Consider the following 23,189-nt stretch of genomic DNA (forward strand, 5'->3'; position numbering starts at 1 on the left):
TCCACAGTTATTATGGGTGATAAGGTCTCATTATTTGCCTGATTTATTAGCTCTGATTATATTTTCCTTTTAATATCATAATAAAGCTAATGGAGGTCTTGTAGTAGGAGAAGGACCAGTGTTGCCGTTTTCTTATAACTTAGTCTGTTGCATTATTAGCTCTTTCACTAATACATGGATTTGTAATAGGAGTCTTTTGAGGTCACTTTCCTTTCTCTGTCCTGTTTCTTACTACATCCCTGGCCCCCAGTTGACCTGGCTTCAGCCTGCCTCAACTTTTCCTCCTCTAAGGGGCTCTCATCACCTGTAACTCTCAGTAAGAATTAGTGGGGTGGGGGGGCGTGCCTGGGTGGCTCAGTGCCTGGGTGGCTCAGTGGATTAAAGCCTCTGCCTTCGGCTCAGGTCATGGTCTCAGGGTCCTGGGATCGAGCCCTGCATTGGGCTGTCTGCTCAGCGGGGAGCCTGCTTCCTCCTCTCTCCCTGCCTGCCTCTCTGACTACTTGTACTCTCTGTCAAATAAATAAATAAAATCTTAAAAAAAAAAAAATTAGTGGAGTTCCCTGTAGATCCACTTGGTCTCATGAGGAAATGTCAAAATGCTGAAAGTGGAAAACCTGTGAGATGGTCCCTTAGCCTTCCCTTGTTTGAGGGGCTCACTCTCTGGCCTCAGGGTGCCCTGCATGTTTCGTGTGATTCGGGTGCAGGGCTAGTCCTTCCAAGGCCATGGTCCCGGGAAAGTGCTGCTGTTTTCTTTGAGACTCAGTGCTAATTACTTTGCACATCTTTGAAGTGCTGTCACTGAACTTGGGGGTTCACTGCCCTAATATGAACACGGGTTTCCCCTTTGTGAGTCTTTAAGATACTTCAGTGAAGAATACCATTAGATGTTAAAATGTTTAAATGTGGTAAGATGTTTTTACCTAAGTTGGATTTCTATCCTCGGGTGAGCCTGCGGCAGCGTAGTTTGCCCCATATCTCTGTCAGGGTGACCCACCAGCCCTAATAATTCCTTTTGGTGAACATTTGTCCCCATCCTGTGAAAGCTTTGGTCAGGTCTCTTACTAATAAAGATGGAAAAGCACAGTTTGGTTTGGACAGTAATGCTGACTCCTCTGGGAAAGTCGTCTCACTTTCTCTTACTGGAATAGTTGATCGGTGTGATTGGCCTTTCCCATGGAACAGGAGCGCGAAAGGGCTCTGTCTCGGCGGGAGAGCCCGCACCCACTTCGGTCACTTGGGAAGTTCGTCTGATTGGGAACCGTGTGTACTCCTCTCTCCTTTCCTCCCCTCTTCTTTCCTAATGCTATACGTTGTAGGAATCAAAGAGCTCAAATAGATATATATAAAAGAAATGATGAAGAAAAAAACAGATATAAGCCCTCATGACATTTTGCCATGTATATTTCCTTATATTCTTTTTTCATATATTTTTAAAAGATTTTATTAATTTATTTGACAGATCACAAGTAGGCAGAGAGGCAGGCAGAGAGAGAGGGGGGAAGCAGGCTCCCTGCTGAGCAGAGAGCCCGATGCGGGGCTCCATCCCAGGATGCCGAGATCATGACCTGAGCCGAAGGCAGAGGCTTTAACCCACTGAGCCCCCCAGGCGCCCCTGTTTGTTTCATTTTTAAGTAGAAATCAAGTCTCTCTTTCCTTTTTCTATCTTTACTTTTTTCCTAATATGTGTGCATTCAGGGGGCCTCTTTTAGAGGGGCGTGGTACTTTATGTATAGTCTGAAAGTAACTTGAATACGGGAGCAGAGTGTGAAGGACACCCGTGTAAGTGTACAGTGCTGGACTGTATTCAACTTAACAAAACCTGGAACTTTAGGAAGTTGAGCAGTTGGCAGAAGCGCTAGGCTTCCTCCGCCTGCTGGTGGGATGAACGCACAGGCCTGTCGAGAGCAGGGGTGGTGCCCTGAGCCAGGCATGTTTACCTCCGCGTGTCATCTCTGTTAACAAACCGAAGCTCTGTTGCCGTCCCTTACCTTTCAGTCTGGCAATCTGGTTATTTAAGATCTACTTTCTCCTTTTTTTTTTTTTTTTTTTTAAGATTTTATTTGTCTCTTTATTTGAGAGACGAGCACATGAGTGGGAAGAAGGGGCAGGGGCAGAGGGCGAAGCAGATTCCCCATTGAGCAGGGAGCGCAACTCCTTGCTCAGTCCCAAGGACCCTGGGATCATGACGCAAGTCAAAGGCAGACGCTTCACTAACTGAGGCACTCAGGTGCCCCTAAAATCTGCTTATTTCTAAAATTCTACCTTTTTTTTAAGTTTTCAGATGTTGGATACTAACAGTGTTAAAACTAGTAAAATCTTTTTTTTTTAAGTTTTTATTTTAATTCCTGTTAGTTAACATACAGTGTAATACCGGTTTCAGGTGTACAGTGTAGTGATTCATCACTTCCTTGCGCCACCCAGTGCTCATCACAGGACGTGCCCTCTTTAGTTCCCATCACCTGTCTCCCCCTTCCCCTCCCCTGTCCCCCCTCCGGTAGGTGTCAGTTTGTTCTTTGTAGTGAAGAGTCTGTTTCTGGATTTGTCTCTTTTTCATTTTTCTTACTCTGTTTCTTAAATTCCACATATGAGTAAAATCAAATTTAGTCAAATCTTAAGGATACCATTCTTTTTTGTGTGTATGATAGGGAAAGATCTTTGTAGGATACTGCCAAAGGACTCTTCCTTTTTCATTAGATTTAGAATAAATGTGATCATTGGGCCTGTTGCTTCTATACTGACTTGACTCTGCTTCTGAACGTTTGTGTGGGGTCACAGGTAAACCGTATGTGGGGTTTCTCAGTTGTCGGCTGGTGGTATCCAAGTGAGGTAGCTCACGGAATGGTACATGCTCTAATAACAGGGCTAGAAGCAGTATAGTCAGTGGGATTTTGCACGTTTGTAACAGGTCTTTTTGTGGAAGTGGTGTGCATTAATGAGATTTCTTATTTTAATTAGAACCAGTCGGATTTGTCAGATGAAGAGCTGAATGATGATCTCTTACAGAGTGATAATGAGGATGAAGAAAATTTCAGGTATTCATTATTAGCTCATTAAAAATTTTCTTTATTTAACTAAATTGTTAGTAACTGGAACTTATAATTATAATGGAATATAATCGATAATGTGATATTGTATCTTCAGCATGATTTTATTTTAAACAGGATATTAATACACCTCTCTTATGTGGAAGCCATATATATTTTGTGTAAATAGGTATTGGTCTTGTGTTTGATGACCTCTGTAAGTTCTCTTGACTGCAGGTTATGAAAACTCAGTAAAGGTATGTACTGCTCTTTTTTTTTTTTTTTTTAAAGATTTTATTTATTCATTTGACAGAGACAGTGAGAGAGGGAGCACAGTAGAGGGAGTGGGAGAGGGAGAAGCAGGTTCCCTGCCGAGTGGGGAACTCGATGTGGAGCTCGACCCCAGAACCCTGGGATCATGATCTGAGCCGAAGGCAGACAGACACCTAACTGCTGAGCCACGCCGGCGCCACTATACTGCTGCTCTTTAAAGAATCCCCTTCATTCGGATGGGGGCGGTGGCCTTACTACTATTGGCTGCAGTTTGATGTTGCTGCTTTTTATTTTAGGCTGTTTTTGTTTATCTGTAATCTGTTTACTGAATTGCCATTTTGGAAATTCCTTTGGACTGTACTTTATTTTTATTTTTTTAAAGATTTTACTTATTTATTTGAGAGAGAGAGTGTGAACCTGAGGGGTGTGGTGGAGAGGCAGAGGGAGAAGCCGACTCCCTGCTGAGTTGGGAGCCCGATTTGGGGCTGGATCCCAGGACCCATGAGATGGTGACCTGAAGACAGCTGCTTAACCAGCTGAGCCACCAAGATGACCCTGGACTGTATTTTGGACTCTAGTGGACTCTCTGAATGTAATTGTTTCAGTGAATGTAGTTATTTTCGTCTTTTTTGGCTGTCTTAACAAAACAGTATGAGCTGCGTAGTTCATAACAGAAATACATTTCTCACATTTCTGGAGGCCAGGAAGTCCAAGGGTAAGGCATCAGCATGGTCAGTTTCTCCTTTCTGGTTCATGGATGGCGCCTTCTTGCTGGGTCTTCACAGGGTCGACGGGTGAGGGAGTTCCCTGGGGCCCTCTCTGTAAAGGCACTGATCCCACAAGTGGGACTCCAGCTTTTTATGAGCTTTCGGATCATCTCCCGAAGGTCCCACCTCCAGGTACCATCACCCTGGGTGTGTTAGGGATTCAGCAGGATGAGTTTTGGGGGACACAGATATCCAGTCCGCAGCAATCAGTGAATGTCTTTTTGTTGTTGACCTAGTAAGCTCCATTATTAGAGGAAGAGGTATTTAGTATCCTCTGGCAGGTGGAGTAATTTTTTCAGTGTTAATGAGGAAACCTTTATTGTGAAAATTTAAAGAGACATCTTTCAGTTATAAGTGAAGTTAATAAATAAATATGCCATTTATTATTGAACTACAGATCGGTAACAGGTTTTCTAACTTAATGTAACTTTAATGGATAGAGATACGGTTTTAAGTTAGTTTTTTCTCCCAGTTATTTAAGTGTCCCAGTTCCATTCTTTGACATCATTATTATATTTTGATTTTTTGAGTAGTTAAGTTTGCCCTCGAAATGTGGTAGTTTGGAGTTTTTCGCCAGGTAATGTTTTCAGGTCTGTGTGATGTATTGAGGTTTCTTGTTAGGATTACATACCTCACTCATATGTGTGCGCTTAGGTTTTTTTTGCAAAATTTTGCACTGTAAGTGTTTTCTTGCAGTTTACTGTTTGGCATGTAGCTGTTGTGATTCCGTGGGTGGAATAAGATTTTTTTTTTTGCAGTTTTAAAAAACCCTCTTTGGTATTCTACTCAAATTATAAACTAATTTTTTAGAAATTGGTGATTTGTACAAATTTTATTTATTTGAATATTGAAGTGCATTTTCACACACATCTTTAATATTTTGATTTTTGTTAAATAGTTTATAGTTTGCATCATAGATTTAAAAGAACAAATTATTCTAAAATTCGATTTCTGATACTCTATTTATAGAGTAATATTCCTGTTTTTACTTTGGGATCTTGGAAAACAGATACCACCCTTTTCGTTCTGGAAGTCAGAGTGAAATGCGGGTCTGTCTGTTCTCAGTCCTGGAGTTTTGCCAGTGAGACTTGGTTCCCCATCTGGTTGATCTGATTCGCTTGGGCCGACGACCTGCAGCAGGCGCTCGTGCGGTGCTGTCTGCATCAGGAGTGTGGGGTGCAGGCTCGGTGCGGCACACCGAGCTCTCCTGTTGGTCACCAGTGGAGCGATGCGGGTTTCTCGGTCACTGGGACAACTTTTCACCGGTCACGGTTATTTCGGTAGTGATTTAATGTTGAGCTTGATTCTCACTGGGCACCTTTCTTTGTATTTTTGTTCTCTTTAGTTCTCAGGGTGTCACAATTAGTTTAAATACCACATCTGGCATGGTCACGTCGTTTGAACTGTCTGACAACACTAATGACCAATCTGGAGAACAGGAATCCGAGTATGAACAGGGAGAGGATGAACTCGTTTATCACAAATCTGACGGCTCCGAGTTGTACGCTCACGACTACGCAGAAGAAGGACAGTACGAAGGCCACGACGCCGAGCTGCCGGACGACCACATGCAGTATGTGGAGGAGCCCGAGGAGGCGCAGCTGTACAGCGACGAAGTGTTGGACATCGAGATCAATGAGCCTTTGGATGAGTTCACAGTGAGTCTGCCTCCTTTGTGCGGCGGAAGATAACATGGCTGCCTGGGCAGAGGTTTCTAGACTGATTTGAAATCTGTTTCCCTCCCTCGGGACGGAGGGAAATTAGACCTTATTATCACTGTCTGCCAGTTTCTTTATCTGAGCTATGACAAAGTTTGTGTTGACAGCTTGTTTGGCTGGAGGTAATGCCCCTTTGTCATTCTGGAAGGCTGCACAGAATCTGACCTTGAGGATTGCACCTTAAGGAAGAAAACAGCTTTGTGTGGTGGAGATACACTGTCAATTGTTAGAAGTACTTAATGCAGGGCTTTTATCCAGGCTTTAGACAAGATCTGATAAAGTCCTTCCAAGGTGAAAAGATTATTGACCTGCTAAAGACATCTTTCAGGTGCTAATATTCCAGAGTGATTGATGTCCTGTTCATTCATCCTTTTTTGTAGCTGAGAACTGTCTAAACATGAATAAAGAGATTGGAGGTTAGTTTTGGAAATGTCACACATAATTTGTTATCTGTAATCAGGAAGCAAAGATTGTGCTGATTTCTGTTTCAGAAAGGTGGTTTTGATAGGTGGCTCTTTAAAATTGAACTGTCAAGAAAGCAAAAGGTACTAGTGAAAGGTTGCTCATCTGTCTTAATGATTCATCATTAAAAGATACTTGTTTGTAAAATAAGCACTTAATGAAATTTGTGTGGGAAGGACGTGATATCCATCGGTAGAATCTTTGGGTTTTCGCGATACCGTAGTTCCAGGAGGTGAGCTGTCTGCTGGGCTGCCGGGACTGGGTGGAGGCATGCAGAGTTAGGGTAGTAGCTTTGTCTTTAATCTCTTAATGTTTTTATTCAGAGGAAGCTTGCTTTTGAGAGAAAATTCCAAAATCTCAATTTTGGCCATGGGTCATACATATATATGAATGGGAGTAATTTTGAAAGAGATTGTTTAGTGGAACCTTAGAATATTTATTTCTAACCATAATTGTGTTTATCTCAGTAGTTATTTTTAAGATTTGATTTGTTTTGAATGCTTTCTGATACTTCAGTAGATAATACAGTAATGAAAAAATGTTTGTCGTTTTGGTGACTAGAATCATGTAAAAGGCGTCATCATGTAAAAGGCGTCATGGCTGCTTGTTCTTTTGATAACGGTAATGGTTTATTTTGGCAATAAATCCTTCACTGGTGTGGACAAGTTCTCTTCTGGTTTACTGGTGCGTTTGTATACTATCTGAAAGTGGGGTACCATACATTTAAAATGATTCTTAAAGATTAAGCCAAGATCTTTTAAAAATGTACCTGGTTATTCCCTGCTTAGAGCATTTTATTATTTCTCCTGGTACCGGTAAGAGAAGGTGACTGGTTGATGGTATGTGGGTCCTTTTCCCTTGTAGAGTCAACAGTTCAGCACTTCTGTACTGATGTCCAGGCACTGGGGGCACCAGTTTTGCTAACACAGGAGACCCTAGGCATGGCCCCTGCCTCCCGTGCACTTAGAATTTGGGGAAACAGATCGGGGGGAAAGTGCCTGCTTGACAGCACGAGTGTGCGGTGTTGGAGGTGTTTCTCACTGTGGCCTCCTGGCTGAGTTTGTTGTGCAGAGAATTCTGGTATGTCAGCACTGTCCCTCTCTTGTGTTCCATTGTCAAACAAGAGGTTGCATTTAGGCTCCAGGTTGTATAAAATCCAACTTAGTTCTCTGACGTCTTGTGGTCTCAGAGTTACTATCCGAAAGAAAAACGGTGCGGCAGTTCAGTACCCCTACGGTACTTTCCCACATCAAAATGAGAAGTTTTTTCAGAATTTAAAAAAGTCTTAAGCAGTTTTGCTTAGAATTTCTGAAAGCGTCCTCAGAGTTTCACAAGGAGCCGTATGGAAAGGTGAGGCGAGTGTCCCGCGAACCGTGTCTGCGCACCTCGGCGCCCGGAGCTTACGGCCGCGGCCGCCCTTCTCCCTTCCTGTCCCTGTCGGGTGGCGGCTTCGTTGCCGCTAGCCGGGGCTGGAGTGTGCCGCTGCCGTGTCTTCGGACGCTGGGGAAAGCCGGCCTCTGGCCGCCACGGGGCTCCGGCTGGGGAGCGTGGCGGGCTCCTGGCCTTCGCAGGCTGCGCCCGCTGCGCCGTGAGGGGCTTGCTCACGGGGAGCCCAGCAGGCGGGCCGGCGGGCGGCGTGCCCGTGTGTCCCAGTGGCGTTTTAGTGTATCGGATGGTTTATTCACTGTGTGTCGTGTCCTGGTTCGGAATGGTTAACTTGTCCTCTTCAGCTAGAACCCAGCTCGGTGACATGCTGAGCGTGAGCACATAACGTGTTTTGGGGCGCGCTCTTGAAACCAACTGGGTGGATCTTGCGTGTAACTGGGAATGGAGGCCGCAAGCCACATTGCAAGGGGCACCGTCGCGCGTGAAGAAGCTGCGGGCCGCGTGCGGAAGTTGGTGGTAGAACTCCGGTGTTCTTCCCTGGGAGACTCAGAAGGCCGACGTTCCTTGGGTTTTGTGAATTTTGCCAGTCCTCTTCTTGAGAGTGAATTGGGATTTGATTTAAAAAACTTGTACTCTTGTGTTAAGAGACGGTGATCCTTATTATTTGACAAAATACGAGAAAGTGGTCGAGGATGTATACTTTTAAGCACAATCTTTTCAGGGTTTTTAAAGTCCTGTAGGTCGAGATTTCATAAACCGTGGGTCTGTCAGAACAGTTTCACACTGGGAACTCGTGTGAAGGGGCACAGATTTTTGTTTCTTGGGGAGGATCCAGTGGCATAGAATATTCTCCGTTGTGTCTCAGCTGAAAATTCTGATTGCCATCACTGGCCTTACTCGAAGTCTAACCGTTCTGTCAGTGAATTGTGAGCGGTGACAGTTTTCTCTTTTTGACGGGACGGTTTCTTCCGGAGAGTGAGATGCAGTGTTCAGGCAGCCTTGAGAGGTACTTGTGGGACCTACGATGGTTCGTCCCCTTGAATGCAGCTGGCTTCTTCGGGGATTGTAGGTGCGGCTTCCGTGTTCCTGCGGTAGCTTGCCTCAGGTTCTGTACCTGCTCACTCTTGCTTTCTTGTAAGCAGCCGCTGTTCGTTTGGGCGGAGGCTGGCAGGGTCACCTCCCCCGCAGAACCAGAGGTTCCTGTTACTTGACAGTAGCGTGTGTAGGAACCCTTCCTTCTCTTGGAAGCATCTCGAGCCCGCTGTCTGCTTCCTTCCCTATGCCCTTCGAGGGATGTCTGCTGCTGGTGTGCCCCTTATGTGTCGCACAAAGCTGGAACCACCCCTCTCTGATTGAAGGGATGCGCTGAGGGAGAAGCACATTCTAACGCGATCTTTAACGAAGCTCCTGTGTTGAATTGAACGGCTTATACTTTTGTTGCCTTTTACTGCTGTAAAAATGGTGCACGTTGGGTGTGATTTCGGCTCCCGTCCTGCTGCTGGGCTGCACCGTGCGAGCACAGGCACCTTCTCTTGAAGGCTGCTGTCCCTTAGTCCTGGCTGTAAGAGGGGCGCTCAGGGGCTGGAGCAGAGCTGTGGCGCTGACCTTAGCCGTGGCGCTGGCCTGCCGCACCCCGTCTCATTGACGCGGGCGAGGCCACATCCGCTGCCTGTGCTTCGTGCTTTCTGCTTTGTCGGGTAACTGCCCTCGTCACATTTGCTAAAATAATGAAGCATGAGTCGTGAAGATGAAAAGTGCTTTCAGGACCGGAAGCTGTATGAGGGGAACTTATTTTCTCTTTAATGGCTGTCAGGATGAAGAACACTTGCAGGCTTGTGGGCGGCAGGGGCTGCGAGGGCAGGAAGACTGTGTTGCTGAAGATGAATTAGATGAGATCACTGACCCCCAGGTTGCTCCTGAAGCGGAAGAGGTATTTGTTCATCTTTTAAAAAGAGTCCAAAATTTTGATGTTTTTTTTTTTTCTTCCAGATTTAAAATGAGCCTTTTTTTTAAAGCATTAGTGAAAAGTTGACACATGTCTTCTTTGAACTATGTGTGCAGAAAAAGCCTGAGCTTTCTAGAGTCTTTGGGCAGTGGGGTCTGGTGAGCTGTGATTTCCACTTAGCTCTTTGCCCTGGAAGTGTTAGAATATTTTCAGTGTTTTATGGGGGCGTGGGTAGAAATCTTTAAAAATGTGATGTATGTGTTAGTGCTTTGAAAGGATTGCTGTAATTATTTAAAATCAGTTGACGTTCCTTAGTTAAGAGCATTCTTGCAAAAATACTTCCAGGTTCGTATTTAGGTGTTATCTTCCTTGGGTGGTTGGTTGAGAAGCCCGGCCCCCTGCGCTCAGGGAACACACAGTTTGATACAGGAGAGGGGAGACACGGGGCAGGTTCCTGTGACGTAGGCCTAGAAGAAGTGAAGTCCGCCAGCACGGGCTCCGGTCCCTGCTTCAGGAGCTCGCGGAGGGGCCCTCTGCTTGGGACTGGGTCTCGGAGTGCATGGGGGGAGGGGGTGGGGAAGCGTTGAGGCTTGGCAAAGAGGTGAGCTGTGCGCTAGTCTGAAGGGATGTTTGGATGAACAGAGGTGGTGCCAGGTGTGTAGGGCTTAATAGATTCGGTTTTCCAACCTGCGAACTTGTCTGGTGGGCCAAGCATGTAAGCCATGAAATCATTCTGTAGCCGTATGATCTGTTGGTTTAGAAACGGTTTTTCCTTACTAATACTTTTTTTCTCAGTTACTTTCCTTAGTAACTTTTCCTCCCTTTATTCCAAAAGATCATGAAAAGTGATACTTAGTGGCTTAGGTCGTCTGCTTTAGGTACTTAGGCCAGTGCTTCAGAAACTCCGCGTACGGGACATTTTATTTGCCTTTACTTTTCCCTAACACGGTGCTGTGACCGAGTGTGTGAACGTGTGTGCGGTGAGCACTTCCCAGGACATACCCTTTCTCCTCCCTCACAGGCTAAATTTGACTTTTCTTTTTGTGCTTTCGGTCTCTTGCTATTTGAAATAATTTGAAACTTAGAGAAAAGATAAAAGAATAGGATGGAGAATTCTTTACCCAGATTGTCCAGTTGTAGAAGGAACCAGGACCGGGAGCCAAGCCAGAGCTGAGGAAGGTGTTCATTGAGAGATGGTCCCTCCCTGTGACCGCTCCGTGCCGGCTGTCCTGAGCCACTGCCCCCAGGTTTGGAGGAACCAGAGCTGGACGCAGGTTCGCGCGCTGCCTGGTGGAGGGCGCGGAGCACGTCTAGGTCAGACCCGTGAGAGGCTGATTCAGGCAGAAGACATCTAAGAGCGAGCCCTGGAGAAGTCAGGGGTGGAGGGAAGGGGAGGGCGCGGTCAGGGAGGTGCCGAAACCATTCCCAGTGGCGAGTGGTTGAGATGGAAACCTAGTTCGCGTCCTGCTTACTCGTTCATGGGATTTTGAGTTTGGAAAATTAATGGCATTGATATTTGTCATAATTTATTCTTTCAGTATTTTAAGTAGTAGTCTTTTTACCCTTTGATGATAATATTGTATTTATAGGATATTTTAGAATGAGAAAAGTCTAATGATGTCTGGAGATACAGACTTTTGTGTGTGAAGCTATCAAAGAAAAGCAGGGTTACCCTTTCTTGGCTGCCTTCTGGAAGTTTTTGCTTTCTCGGTCTGACTGGTAGATCTAGGTATCTCAGACTTCGATTGAAAATATTAAATATGAAAATGAAAATATTAAAGTCATGAAAATATTAAAGCAAAAGTGGGTTGTTATTATTAAAAAAGAATGGTAATCTTGCCTTCGATTTTCAAGTATCTTCTGGAGAGATGTCTTTGGAGGAACATTAATGATTGGACCCAGCCTTAAAGGAAATGAACTCATAACCTGTGTGCAGCTTATATGACAGAGTATCTCAGACACACGTAGAAAGGATTGCTCATTTGGGGAAAAGTTGGATCCCTCCTTTATACCTTCCACCAGTGTGGATCTCAGGTTGATTGAATCTTTTAGTGTAAAAAACAACCAGACATAGACTTGTTCATCTGCACATACACATACGGAATTGTCAGCGGATTAGAAGAAATCATTTTAATAACGGCGACCGAGTGGCCGTAGGCTTACCTGCAAAACCGAAAACCCAGCAAATGTGAGAGCTAATTTTTTTTTAACACTAATGTCAAAAAATTCCAGAGGGCATGGGCCTCCTCAGGTAATCATGTATAGGCTTCTTTTTGACGTGCATGGTAAGTTCTAGGGCTGCCTTTCTTACTGTGGTCTACATCCAGACTGTGGTTTGTGGAGCCCCAGAGGGGACCATGCCACTCTCTGAACCCACATCGCAGAGTTCTCAGGTAGCCCGCTATAAGCATCTCACGAGTTAGGCCTTGGTCACATGGCTATAACCTACAGCAGGGGAAACTGGTGAAGACAGTGTGAGGCGACAACGTGTTCAGCCAAAATTGGGAGTTTTATTATTAAGGACATGATAGAAAATGAGGAAAAACGAGCACCAAGTTGTGTTGGTTATTACCATTCTACTACTCTTGGTTGTAGAGGAAAAGAGTGATTTGATCATCTGTAAATACCCCAAAACACCATGGAGAAGTTCAGCAAATGACAGATTTGGGAAATATTCGCATGTGAGCCTAAGAATGAATATCTTTAGCAAAGTTAATGTATTCAGTATATACAGATGAGCATTCCTATATAAAGAAGGGTAAATAATATGGGAGAGTAATCCAAAGAGAAGATAAGCACATGACCACTAAGCATATAAAATATAGTCAACAAAATAAATTAAAGTTGATAATTTAACCTTTTTTAATACTGGCAGAAATCAAAATTACTGGTCAGATTACAGTCTCATTCTGTTGGGAGACCATTTTAAAAACGTTAACTGCCCAGAGACCGTTTTCTGGGGGTCTTTCATGTTTCTGCCTATTTTGTGAGCAAAGCACAGACTGCCCCTTTGTTCTCAGCTATCTTTTCAAGCACACGGTCTTAGAAGATGGAGTATCTTCCTGTGGGGCCAGGGGCAAGTGTGCTTTCTGTTCCTTGTAACAGACTGGGGGTCCCTAAACTCAGGGTCTCTTCTGTAGCTCAGCCCCTGTGTTCACATGGCACCCTGGAAATCCTCTCAAGCCAGCCCCTAATGCCACTGTTCTGGGTCAGAGGGGTGCCTTGTCCTCAACTGTGACCAGGCTCTAATGGCTTCTCACAGCCTCTATGAAGCAGTGGCAACTGCCTCATTTGCTTGCAAGAAGGGGAGTATCGTACACCCTTCATTCTTGACGGGACCAAAAGCCTTAAGTCCTTTCGGCTCAGTTATTCCCCCTGATGAAGTCATCCAGGAGTTCATCTACACTGTGTTTGAAGACACATGCTCCAGTTGTCCGTTTGCAGCTTCGAGTGTAGAGTTTTCTAGAGGGTTAAGGGGTGGTCTGACTTCTCGGGACCATGGCTTACCTGAGGATGCGCTTGCTTTCCGTTGGGCGTGTAAGGTGAACAGAGGAAGACAATCCAGTTCCTCCCCTAAGTTCCCTGTAACTTTGCACATCTAAGTGTGTGTGTGCCTCCACATCTGGATGGGTACAGACAAAAACGCTGATAGTGGTTACCTCTAGATGGTGGGATTATTTGATGCTTTGTGCCCCAAATACTTTAGAATATTTTTGCTATGTGCAGAATAACTTTTTTTTTAAAAGATTTTATTCATTTATTTGACAGAGAGAGATCACAAGCAGGCAGAGAGGCAGGCAGAGAGAAAGGGGGAAGCAGGCTCCCTGCTGAGCAGAGAGCCCGATGCGGGGCTCGATCCCAGGACCCTGAGATCATGACCTGAGCCGAAGGCAGACGCTTGACCCACTGAGCCACCCAGGCATCCAACAGAATAACTTTAAAATTGGGACCTAGGATGGTTAAGATTCTGACCCTGGAATTTGTAAGGCAAAGAACCAGATTGCATTTGTTAACTCCTGTGATTTCTAGTTGCTGAGGTCCCACTTGAAACATCCTAAGGTTTGTTTTCAGTATGAATCTTTTTATAGAGCAGAAAGTAAACTCGCCTCCAGATTGACTAGTTTCTTTTTTTATGCCGTCTGTGAGGAAATAGAGTATTTGCTTTTTCTTTCTAAGCTGTATGTCCCAAAATTTAAATTTAGTATTTGAAAGTATTTTTAAAAAGTTACTCTTATATTTACTTTCTTATTCTGTCCTTTTACGGTTGAGGTTTTCCTTATTTTTGTTGCTTAAAATATTTTTAAATATTTTTAATGCATTTGTATTTTGTGTATTTAGTGTATTTGTTTCACGTTTTTAAGTATATTTTAAATATGTTTACTTTCCTATCCTCTGTCCTTGCTGGTTGCTTCAAGTTTGCCTTGTTTACGTCACTTGTTTTGTCTGGACTGGAGATCCTTCCCCGTGTGCTTCGCTCGCAGGACTTTTGGTGGTCCTTGGAGGCAGGTACTGTGCTGGTCGTGCCCCCCCCCCCCCCAATATCTCGCGCTTGTCTCCTTTCTTGTAGAATCACTGAGTATCTGTCAGTCTCAAATACCATTACTGAGCATTTGTGCGTGGTGCTGTCTTAGGTGTTGAAAGGTGGGTGTCCCGTGTCACATGCTGTTGTAGTCCCTTCCGGTACTCTCGCTTTGGAGAGCGGCTCGTCCATCTTTTTTAAAGAAGGCCCAGTTGAGTCCTGAAGGAGGAGGGACGGGTTTAGCCTGCCGCGCTGCCCGCGTTCCGGTGTCTGTGCGGCCTTTTCATCCGGTTTCTCAGGCGTCTGCAGGGGGTTGGCGAGCCAGCCGTTGGCGCCCGGCAGCGGCGCGGGGACGGGCTCGGGGTGCGCCGAGAGCCGAGGAAGGGAGCGGGGCGCCGTGGCTGCCTCAGCTCCTTGACGTCCGCGCCGGCGGCGCCCGAGCCGTGCGGCTGGGAGTCCTTTCCGCGGGCAGGCCTGCCGGAGGCGACTGCTTCACGTTCGTGCGTGGTCGGAGCCCAGACGTGCCTGCGCTCGCCGCGGGTGACCAGGACGTGATCCTAAAGACACCCGGGGCCGGTTGTGCTTGTTGTCGTCCCCTGCGGCTTAAACAGGCCTGCTGCGCGCCGCTTTCCTCCTGTGTAGCAGGAGCGACGGGAAGGGCAGAGAAGTCTGCGCCCTGTTTAAAGCGTTTACTCTGCGCACTGTGATGCCACTTGCCGTCAGGGGTGGGCACATCCCGAAACGTGCAGTTCGGGGTTTTGGTCCGAGCGTTCGGGGTGCCCCCTCCCCTCTGCTCGGAAGCCGTTCTGTGACCCACGGCGTTCCCCCTTCTGTCCTGTCAGCCCTGACTCCGCGGAGGCAGTGTTGTTCTCGTCACCTAAAATAGACTTTCCTACTCTAGCACTTCACGGGAACGGAATCCTCACTCTGTCTCACTCTCGTGTTCCACATAATGTTTCCGAGACTCATTCAGGTAGTTGTACATGTCAGTAGTTCGCCGCATCTTAGGGATATGCCATACGTGTTCATTTTCCCGATAGGAGATACTTGGGTTCCTTCCTTCCTTCCTTCCTTCCTTTCTTTTCATCTTTATTTATGCGGCACCCGGGTGGCTCAGTTGGCTAAGCCTCTGCCTTCGGCTCAGGTCATGATCTCAGGGTCCTGGGATCGAGGCCCGCGTTGGGCTCTCTGCTCAGTGGGGAGCCTGCTTCTCCCTCTCCCACTGCCTGCCACTCCCCCTGTTTGTGCTCACGCTTTCTCTCTCCCCTCCCCTGGCAAATAAGTAAAGTATATATAAAAAAGATCTGTATTTGTTTGAGAGAGAGAGCAGAAGCAGGGGCAGACTCCCCGCCAAGCAGGGAGCTCGGTGTGGGACTCAGTTCCAGGACCCTGAGATCATGACCTGAGTTAAAGGCAGGTGCTTCACCCCCTGAGCCACCCAGGCACCTGGGTTTTCTTTTCTTTTTCTTTTTTTTTGTAAAGTCATGAATAATTCAGCTATAAAGATTATCTTACATATCTTTTAGTGGATGTATCTTTTCATTTTCCTTGGTATTAACTATGAATGGAATTACCGAGAGACAGAGTAGAAGTTAATTCTATGAGAATCCACCAGATGGTTTCCCAGAGTGATCGTATCATTTTGTGCTCCCGCGGTCTTGCCTGGGAGTCTCCATTCGCCATCACTCGTAGTGTCAGTCGCTCCCATGTAGTCCTTTCACTTGGTGTGTCATTATGCTTTTAGTGTGTGTTCCTTTGATAGCTGATGGTATTGTGCGCCCTTCCTTGTGCTGATTCCACTTCTAGATCTTCCTTGTGTCCATTTTTAGTCTTTAAAAAAATGGGTTCTTTTTAATCTCCGTCTGTGTATGCTGTGCGTAGTCTGTTTATGCCACATAGAGAATATAAATTATCTGTATATGCTCTGCATAGAACATACATTATCTAAGGCTCCTGTCTGTGTGTTCTAGGTAGAAGTTTTTTTAAAGATCTGTTTGTTTATTTGAGAGTGAGAATGCACAAGAGGGAGAGGGAGAGAGAATCTGAAGCAGACTCCACACTAAGCACAGAGCCCGACGTGGGACTCGATCCCACAATCGCAAGATCATGACCTGATCTGAACTGAGAGTCAGACGCTTAATTGACTTTGCCACCCAGGTGTCCTTAGATCGACAGACAGATGTATAGACAGGCAGGTGTTTATATGTATAGTGGATATTTTCTCTGAGCCTATGGCTTCTGTTCTAATTTTCTTAAAGGTATCTTTTCATGAGCAGAAAATTTTAATTTGATGAAGACCAGGTAATTCTGTGACCCAAGAAACCTTTATCTACCCCCGAGCTGCAAAGATACTAGCCTGTGTTTTCTTCTGGAAGCTTTCTTAGCATTAACTCTTTGTCGTTTAGGTCTGTGATCTGTCTCAGCTAATATGTTTATGTGTGTATCTGAGTTTCACTTTTTCCTGTATGTTTATCTGATGGTTGCACCATTATTTGTTGTAAAACCTTCCTTTCCCATTGAATTGTCTTAGTGCTTAAGTTGGGAATTAATTGATCATTTAAATTTGGGGCTCTTTCTGGGACCTCTCTTTTCCCTCGCTGATAGTACACTGTCTTGATTACTGTGGCATGAAAGCTGGTAGTGTAAATCCACCAGCTCTGTCTTCCTTTTCAAGATTCTTTCGGCTATTCTAGGTCCTTTGAATTTCCATATAAATTCTGTTACTGATTTGCCAATATCTACTAAAAGTCTGGTTGGGATTTTGATAGGGAATGCATTTTTTTCTTTCCATCAGACTGGGGGAAAACTGATGGCTTAGTGACCATGTTACCTGTTAATACACACACTTTTAATTCTTCATGTCCTACCTGTGCTTTGATTTCTTTCATCTCTTGGAAAGAACAGAAATGCTGAAGGCACTCACTCTGCCCTGCTTCCTGATGGTAGGGGAAGTGCGCAGTGTTTTGTCAAGTTAGTGACTGGAGCTCACTGGAAGTTGGTGTGTGCTTCATCAGACTGAAGCTCTTTCCGTATCTCGTTCGTTGAGATTTTTTTTTTTAAAAGAATGAGAAGTGGCTGTTGAATTTTGTCAGTGCTTTTTCTGCATCTTTTGAGATACTCCTGTGGTTTTTGTCTTTTCTTTTATTAACGTGAATTAAACTGACTTTTAAAAAACTCTTAACTAGGGCGCCTGGGTGGCTCAGTTGGTTAGGCGACTGCCTTTGGCTCAGGTCATGGTCCCAGAGTCCTGGGATTGAGTCCCACGTCGGGTTCCTTGCTCAGCAGGGAGCCTTCTTCTCCCTCTCTCACTCCCCCTGCTTGCGTCCCCTTTCTTGCTGTCTGTCTCTCTCTGTCAAATAAATAAGTAAAATATTTAAAAGAAAAACTGTGGAGAAAGTCAGCAGTTGGCAGATAGGTTATTTGATTCTGTAAATCATATGGCCAAAAAAGATGCCTTTTTTTCCTTTTCTTTTCCTTTCTCTTTCTTTCTTTCTTTCTTTCTTTCTTTCAGCCAGTGTTTAGAATAAGAGGTGCTCAAAGGCATGAGTCTAGCTCAGTGCAGGTTGTCCAGTGGTCGGCTGTGGTTGAGGCAGGCGAGGCCAGGCCGTGGTTTAGCGTGAGGGTTCTGGGCTTGTGTAGTCCTTCATGTCGTTCAAGGCTTAGCTGGCCTCTGAGACTTCAGCCAGAAGCTTGCCTTCGAGGAATTCCATTGCTCAAAAAACTACCGTATGCTGTCATTTTGCAGTCCTGCCTTCCCTCCATTTCTAATCACTGGCAACCAGTATAATGTGTTCTCCTGGAGATCGGCCTGTGAGTGGACTCGTTGCAGTGTGTGGTGATCGGCTTCTCTCCTCGGGCAGGGCTTTTGTGATTTCGCCCCATGTGTGTGTCCGTAGTTGATTCCCTGTTGCTGCTTGTGAACCTTGAGTGGCTCCCGTTCATGTAGCCATTCACTTACTGTCGATCCGGTTTCGGTGATCCAGAAGAGAGCAGTAAGTATGTTCCTACAGGCTCTTTACGTGAACGTAAATGATTGTTTCTCTTGGGTGAGATGTCTAGGAACGCGATTGCTGGGGCGTAGACTGGGTTTGTTTGTTTCTGGCGGGCTGTATTATTTGTTCCAAAGAAACAATTTTCAGCTCATCCTTGTCCTCTTTTGATTTCTTAGATGGAGATTTGGATGTAAAATAAACTTTATTAATTTCAGTCTTGTCGTGTTTTATGTTAAACTTGCTCGGAAAGTCTTTGCACTGAAATTAACTGTTAATGGTTAAATTAGAAATGACCATTGTAGGAAGTAGAATCTTTGCTTTATTGGTAGCCATTTCTTTCTTCCTCTGTGGCCTTGCCACTCAAAACGCGTGGTCTCTGGACCAGTGTGTTAGGAGTTTGTTAGGAATGCAGTCTCGGGCCCCACTGTGGACCTGTAGAATCACAGTCTGTGTTGTAACAGGATTCCCAGGGATGGGTATGAGCGCTGGATTGGAGAAGCGCATTGCTGGATTGGAGAAGCGCTGCTCTGGAGCCTTAGGGAAGTGGGAAGCGTCCTTCGTAAATGAGCTGACCTTTGTTTCATTCGAGAGTAGTACAGCGCAAGCCTAGCTGGGTCCATCATCTGTGTTACTCATTTTGGTTTCAGATATTCAGTAAGACAAAAATAATGATCTCAAATGAGCAAATGCCAAGACATCGGTACTTTAAAATTCCGTGGTAGACTGACTGTCGGAATACTGGAAGGTGGTGGTGTCACCGTCATTATACAGTCATCATTTTATCTTCAGGTGTTTGAACTCCTGAAGATGTTAGAGACATGAGTATTTATAGCACTGAGTATGTGCATTCGTAGTTGATCTTTTTGCACAGAAAGTGTTGGGGAAAGAATAGAAAACAATTGTGTTTTTGGTTTATGTTAAACTTTTTCTTGTGCATTTTCTAATAAAGTAGTTCATCTTTGTTTCTTTTGAGAGTAAAGGACATTTAAAATTATGAATCACGAGAATAAAGGGGCAAATTCTGTTTTCTTTACATTTACAAAAAGCATATAGATGAACCTGGCACTTGTAAGTCCCTATTTTATCTCCCACGATGTTACCTAGACTCCTAGTGCAAGGGGGAAAGTGGTCAGTAGTATCAAAGGGAGTATCAGGGCTAAAGTAAGAATTGTTGATGAAGAAATTACTTTTAGTTGGGACTAGGTTGGGCAGTATTTCTGTAGGAATGCTGATATATTAAAATAAAAGATAAAAGCTGGTTTTAGCATGACTGAAAAAAAAACCTAGTTTCGCTGTTGCAGTATTCTGAGCCAGAGGCAATGATAAATGAACTCTGGATGTTGAAAGAAGGGAGAGGCTAAGAGTGAGTGAGGACAGATTTTTGGAATCTGAAGAGACCAACCAACCTAACAGCAGTTTTGGAGTGCGTGCCTAGAGTAAAAATCCAGGCAGATGAGGTCAGGAGTTACTGGGAATATTGAGCCTGTGTGACAGGAAGGAGTGTGCTCTCATCGGATGTAAGTCACATGGTGGGACGTATGCTGATGACTCATGGAACTCTAGTGTTGGTTTAATGTATATATTGAATTTTGCTGGAATCGATCAGGCTTAAGGCCAACAGGGACTTTTTGAAATTTATGGTTCTTGGGCCTCTTGGCTGACTCCGTTGGTCGAGCATACGACTCTTGGTCTCGAGGTTGTGAGTTCAAGCCCAAAGCTGGGCACGGAGCCTACTTTAAAAAAATTGGGGGAAAAAAAAAAAGGAAGGAAGAAGTTCATGTTTTCTCTCTCAGAAGTATAAGTAAAAATAAATTGTGTATTAATTACAAGCAAGACTTGAACTTTTTCTGACTTTGTTTTTAATGTTTGAAATTATTTGTTCCTGGAATCAGTTTAGTGTTTTACATGGCCTTGTCATGGAACATTTTACAGTATCTTTACATCCTAAATATAAAGAACCTTACGTGTGTGTGTGTGTGTATCGATCATGCTTCAGTATTTAATTCAAAAGGATGTGAACTCAGTCTCAATCCCTTTCTGTTTTGTATGTCGGCACTCTAGGGAGGTATGGAAACTTTGGAACTACAGAAGGATATAAAAGAAGAATCAGATGAAGAAGATGATGATGATGAAGAATCTGGACGATTACGTTTCAAAACTGAAAGGAAAGAAGGAACAATTATTAGGCTCTCCGATGTAACTAGAGAGAGAAGGAACATTCCAGAAACTTTGGGTAACTTTTTTTGCCTGTCTCCCGTCCTTCTTCACTCCCGTGTCAGCTTCCTTCGTCGTTCTGTCGTGATGGCTCAGATGGGCAGAAACGGTTCGACTCCATAGGTACTCTGTGTGCTGTCCAGAGAGTGCATGGGCTGCGTGACGTTAGAGCTGAGTTACAGTGCTGTAAAAGTCATTCTATAAAAATGACTGTCTTCTGGACTAAAAATATTTGAATAAAGTATCTGTTTGCTTATTTTTTAAATAGCTTTTTCTTTTGGAGTTGATGGCTTGGGCCTGCTTTCAGGCATATACCGTGCAGGTCCTGCTGGCTCTGGGAGGGTGGTGTGGGGGGCCTTGGGAAAACGGGAGGATGGGAAAAACAGAAGTGTATCTTTCAGCAGGAGGGATCGGTAACATTACACACCAGAGCAGGTGTCTCAGGCTTGGGCTGGAGTGGGATGAAAAGGGAGAGTGGGTGCCCCAGGCCGAATGGCACAGAGGGTGAATTCATCACTTCTCCGCGGTTTTGTAGTGGCTGTGGCATTGTTCTCCCAAGTGGTAGAACTTGGTGTGTCACATCATAATAACAGGGATAGCTGCAGGTTCTAAGGGTGTGACGTCACTCGACAAACACCGAGAAGGGCCTTTTTCGTCTATAGCCAGCTTCTGTACGCCAGTGTGAGGGTCACTTTCCTCTGAACCTCGATGCCTCTCCCACCTCCTGTCCTCAGCCAGGGTCATCTCCGTGCGTTGTGCCTGCCCCGGGCATTGACAGCCGAGGTGTTCGTCCAGCTTGTGTTCGCCGTCTCTGTTGCTTTCATTCCTCCATCTCAGGACCTTTGCCTCGTTTTGCTGTCTTCAGGGTCATTTGTACCTCCTGAGAGAAGAGGTTGGGAGGGGTTAGTGGTAGGCAAGCTGGAGCCCTTAAATACAGGGGTAGAGAGTCTAGGGTCCTTAGAGGTAGCGGGGGGCTACAAGCGTAAACAGTTTGGACATTTGCCGTTCTTTTAAACATTAAGAAATTAGGTTTAAATGCATTTGTGCAGATTTGGCCAGGTAACAGGGCAAGTGGAAATGGTGCTTAAATGTGTCTGTCTCCGCTCCATAGGCGTGAGCCCTGACATAAGCAAGCTTAGCGTTTGAAACACGAGTTTTCTAGTAACTCAGAGTTAGGGTTATTCCCGGTACAAAAAGGATTTTACTGTCCCATTTACAGATTGGTTTCCTAAAACCATGCACTCTCTTATTACCCTGACCCCACCCCACCCTCCCAACAAAATATTAGTTTTACATAAAAGAAAATACTGATTGAGAAAGAGAAGGTGCTACGGTGTCTGGTAAACCATACATGTGCATAAGTTTTACCTGTGAGGCCGTCAGTTCACGTGTGCTTGGTGGCAGGTAGCGTTTTCAGGTTCTGTATAGAAATACCTAATATTTATTTGATTCTATATAGCTGTTTACCTACTCTTTGTAGGTATCTTGCTCCCAGAGTCTACATGTCATCTCATATAATATGTATTTCTTGACAAGTGATGTCTTTTAACATTTTGAAGACAAATAAAAATGATTTTGTGTTACCATTGATTAATATTGAGAACCTTCCACTCTTTTTTTTTTTTTTAAAAGATTTTATTTATTTGCCAGAGAGAGAGAGAGAGAGAGTACACACAAGCAGGCAGAGAGGCAGGCAGAGGCAGAGAGTGAAGCAGGCTCCCCGCCGAGCAAGGAACCCGATGCGGGACTCGATCCCAGGACCCTGGGATCATGACCTGAGCCGAAGGCAGCAGCCTAACCAACTGAGCCACCCAGGTGTCCCGAGAACCTTCCACTCTTTAAAAAGAAGCCCGAAATCGTGCTCTGGCACCCCCATTCCTGACCCTTTGACCCTGCATGTGGGTAGTGAGTTCCCTGCACAACCTACAAGGGTGTTGGGTCTCTCTTAGTTGTTTTCTCATTCAGATCGGGGACGCCATCATTCAATGGGTGGACCACGGAGTCGTGTACAGCTCCAGAACCTGATACGCAGTCGCTGATGTGTATTTTGAATTCAGGTAGAATTTTGGGCTTTCCTCTAGGTTAAGATCTTAAGTAAGGAGTCAGCCAGCATTCTTGGGAACTAAGCCTTCCAGAAAATGTGACTTTTTCTCAGTCTCCCTGAGAGTGGTACAAAACCACATGCTTATTAGCAGATAGATTTGCTCATTCCGTACAGAGGATGCTGTAGGGTCTAAGAGTTTTAATTCTCTGTGGAACCCAGCTGAGAAGGGTTTCTAGAACTGATACGTGTGTGGGAGTGATGTATTTTGAATGGAAATGTCAAAAACCATCTCTAAAAAGTAGGTGTGAGTGACTGGTTTTTCTTAAGTCTCAGCACAGAAGTTCAGAGCTGCTGGTGCTTTGGCCCTCGGAGGTGGACCTGAGAGTTTCTTTGAGAGTAGTGCACGTGGTACCCGAAAGACTACTTTCAAGTTAGGCCTTTTTTTTAATCCATTAGTCTATGAGTAGGCATCGAGATTTTGCAGTATTCTAAATTACACTGGCACATGTAAATGTTAAATTGCATTTTATTGCTTTAGCCTAAAGAAAGAACATTCCTACTGTTTCCATATATTGTTCTCTTGAAATAATATCCTTAGTTAATTTTGTTTAAGGCCAAGGATCTGTGGGAAGAATATTTTCATCTAGTAATAAACCGTTCAAGACTGATAGTGCCAGCAGTAGGATCCTGCCTTCAGTTTACATGATGGTCCTTGTAGTACAAGCAAGGTTTTTTTTTTTTTAAACAAATTGCTTGAACTAAATTCTCTTATAAAAAAATTCAGACTATCATTTGTTATTTTTATTTTGCCAGATAAGCTGTGTATTCTATAAATATTTATTCATT

The 23,189-nt window shown here is 44.7% G+C and overlaps 1 protein-coding gene across 6 annotated transcripts in view; it reads left to right on the top strand.

Annotated features, from left to right (window-relative positions):
* The window catches only part of RBM33 (RNA binding motif protein 33), a 132,223-nt gene that overhangs the window by 41,350 nt on the left and 67,684 nt on the right, over nucleotides 1–23,189 (top strand). For all 6 annotated transcript variants that reach the window (XM_080818217.1, XM_080818218.1, XM_080818220.1 and 3 more), the window contains exons 4-6: nucleotides 2,956–3,032; nucleotides 5,409–5,721; nucleotides 20,147–20,318. In XM_080818217.1, coding sequence (XP_080674343.1) covers nucleotides 2,956–3,032; nucleotides 5,409–5,721; nucleotides 20,147–20,318 — 562 coding nt within the window. The remainder of the gene's footprint in view (nucleotides 1–2,955; nucleotides 3,033–5,408; nucleotides 5,722–20,146; nucleotides 20,319–23,189) is intronic.

Source organism: Martes martes, assembly GCF_963455335.1.
Source record: "Martes martes genome assembly, chromosome: 11".
In the NCBI taxonomy this organism is placed as follows: domain Eukaryota; kingdom Metazoa; phylum Chordata; class Mammalia; order Carnivora; family Mustelidae; genus Martes; species Martes martes.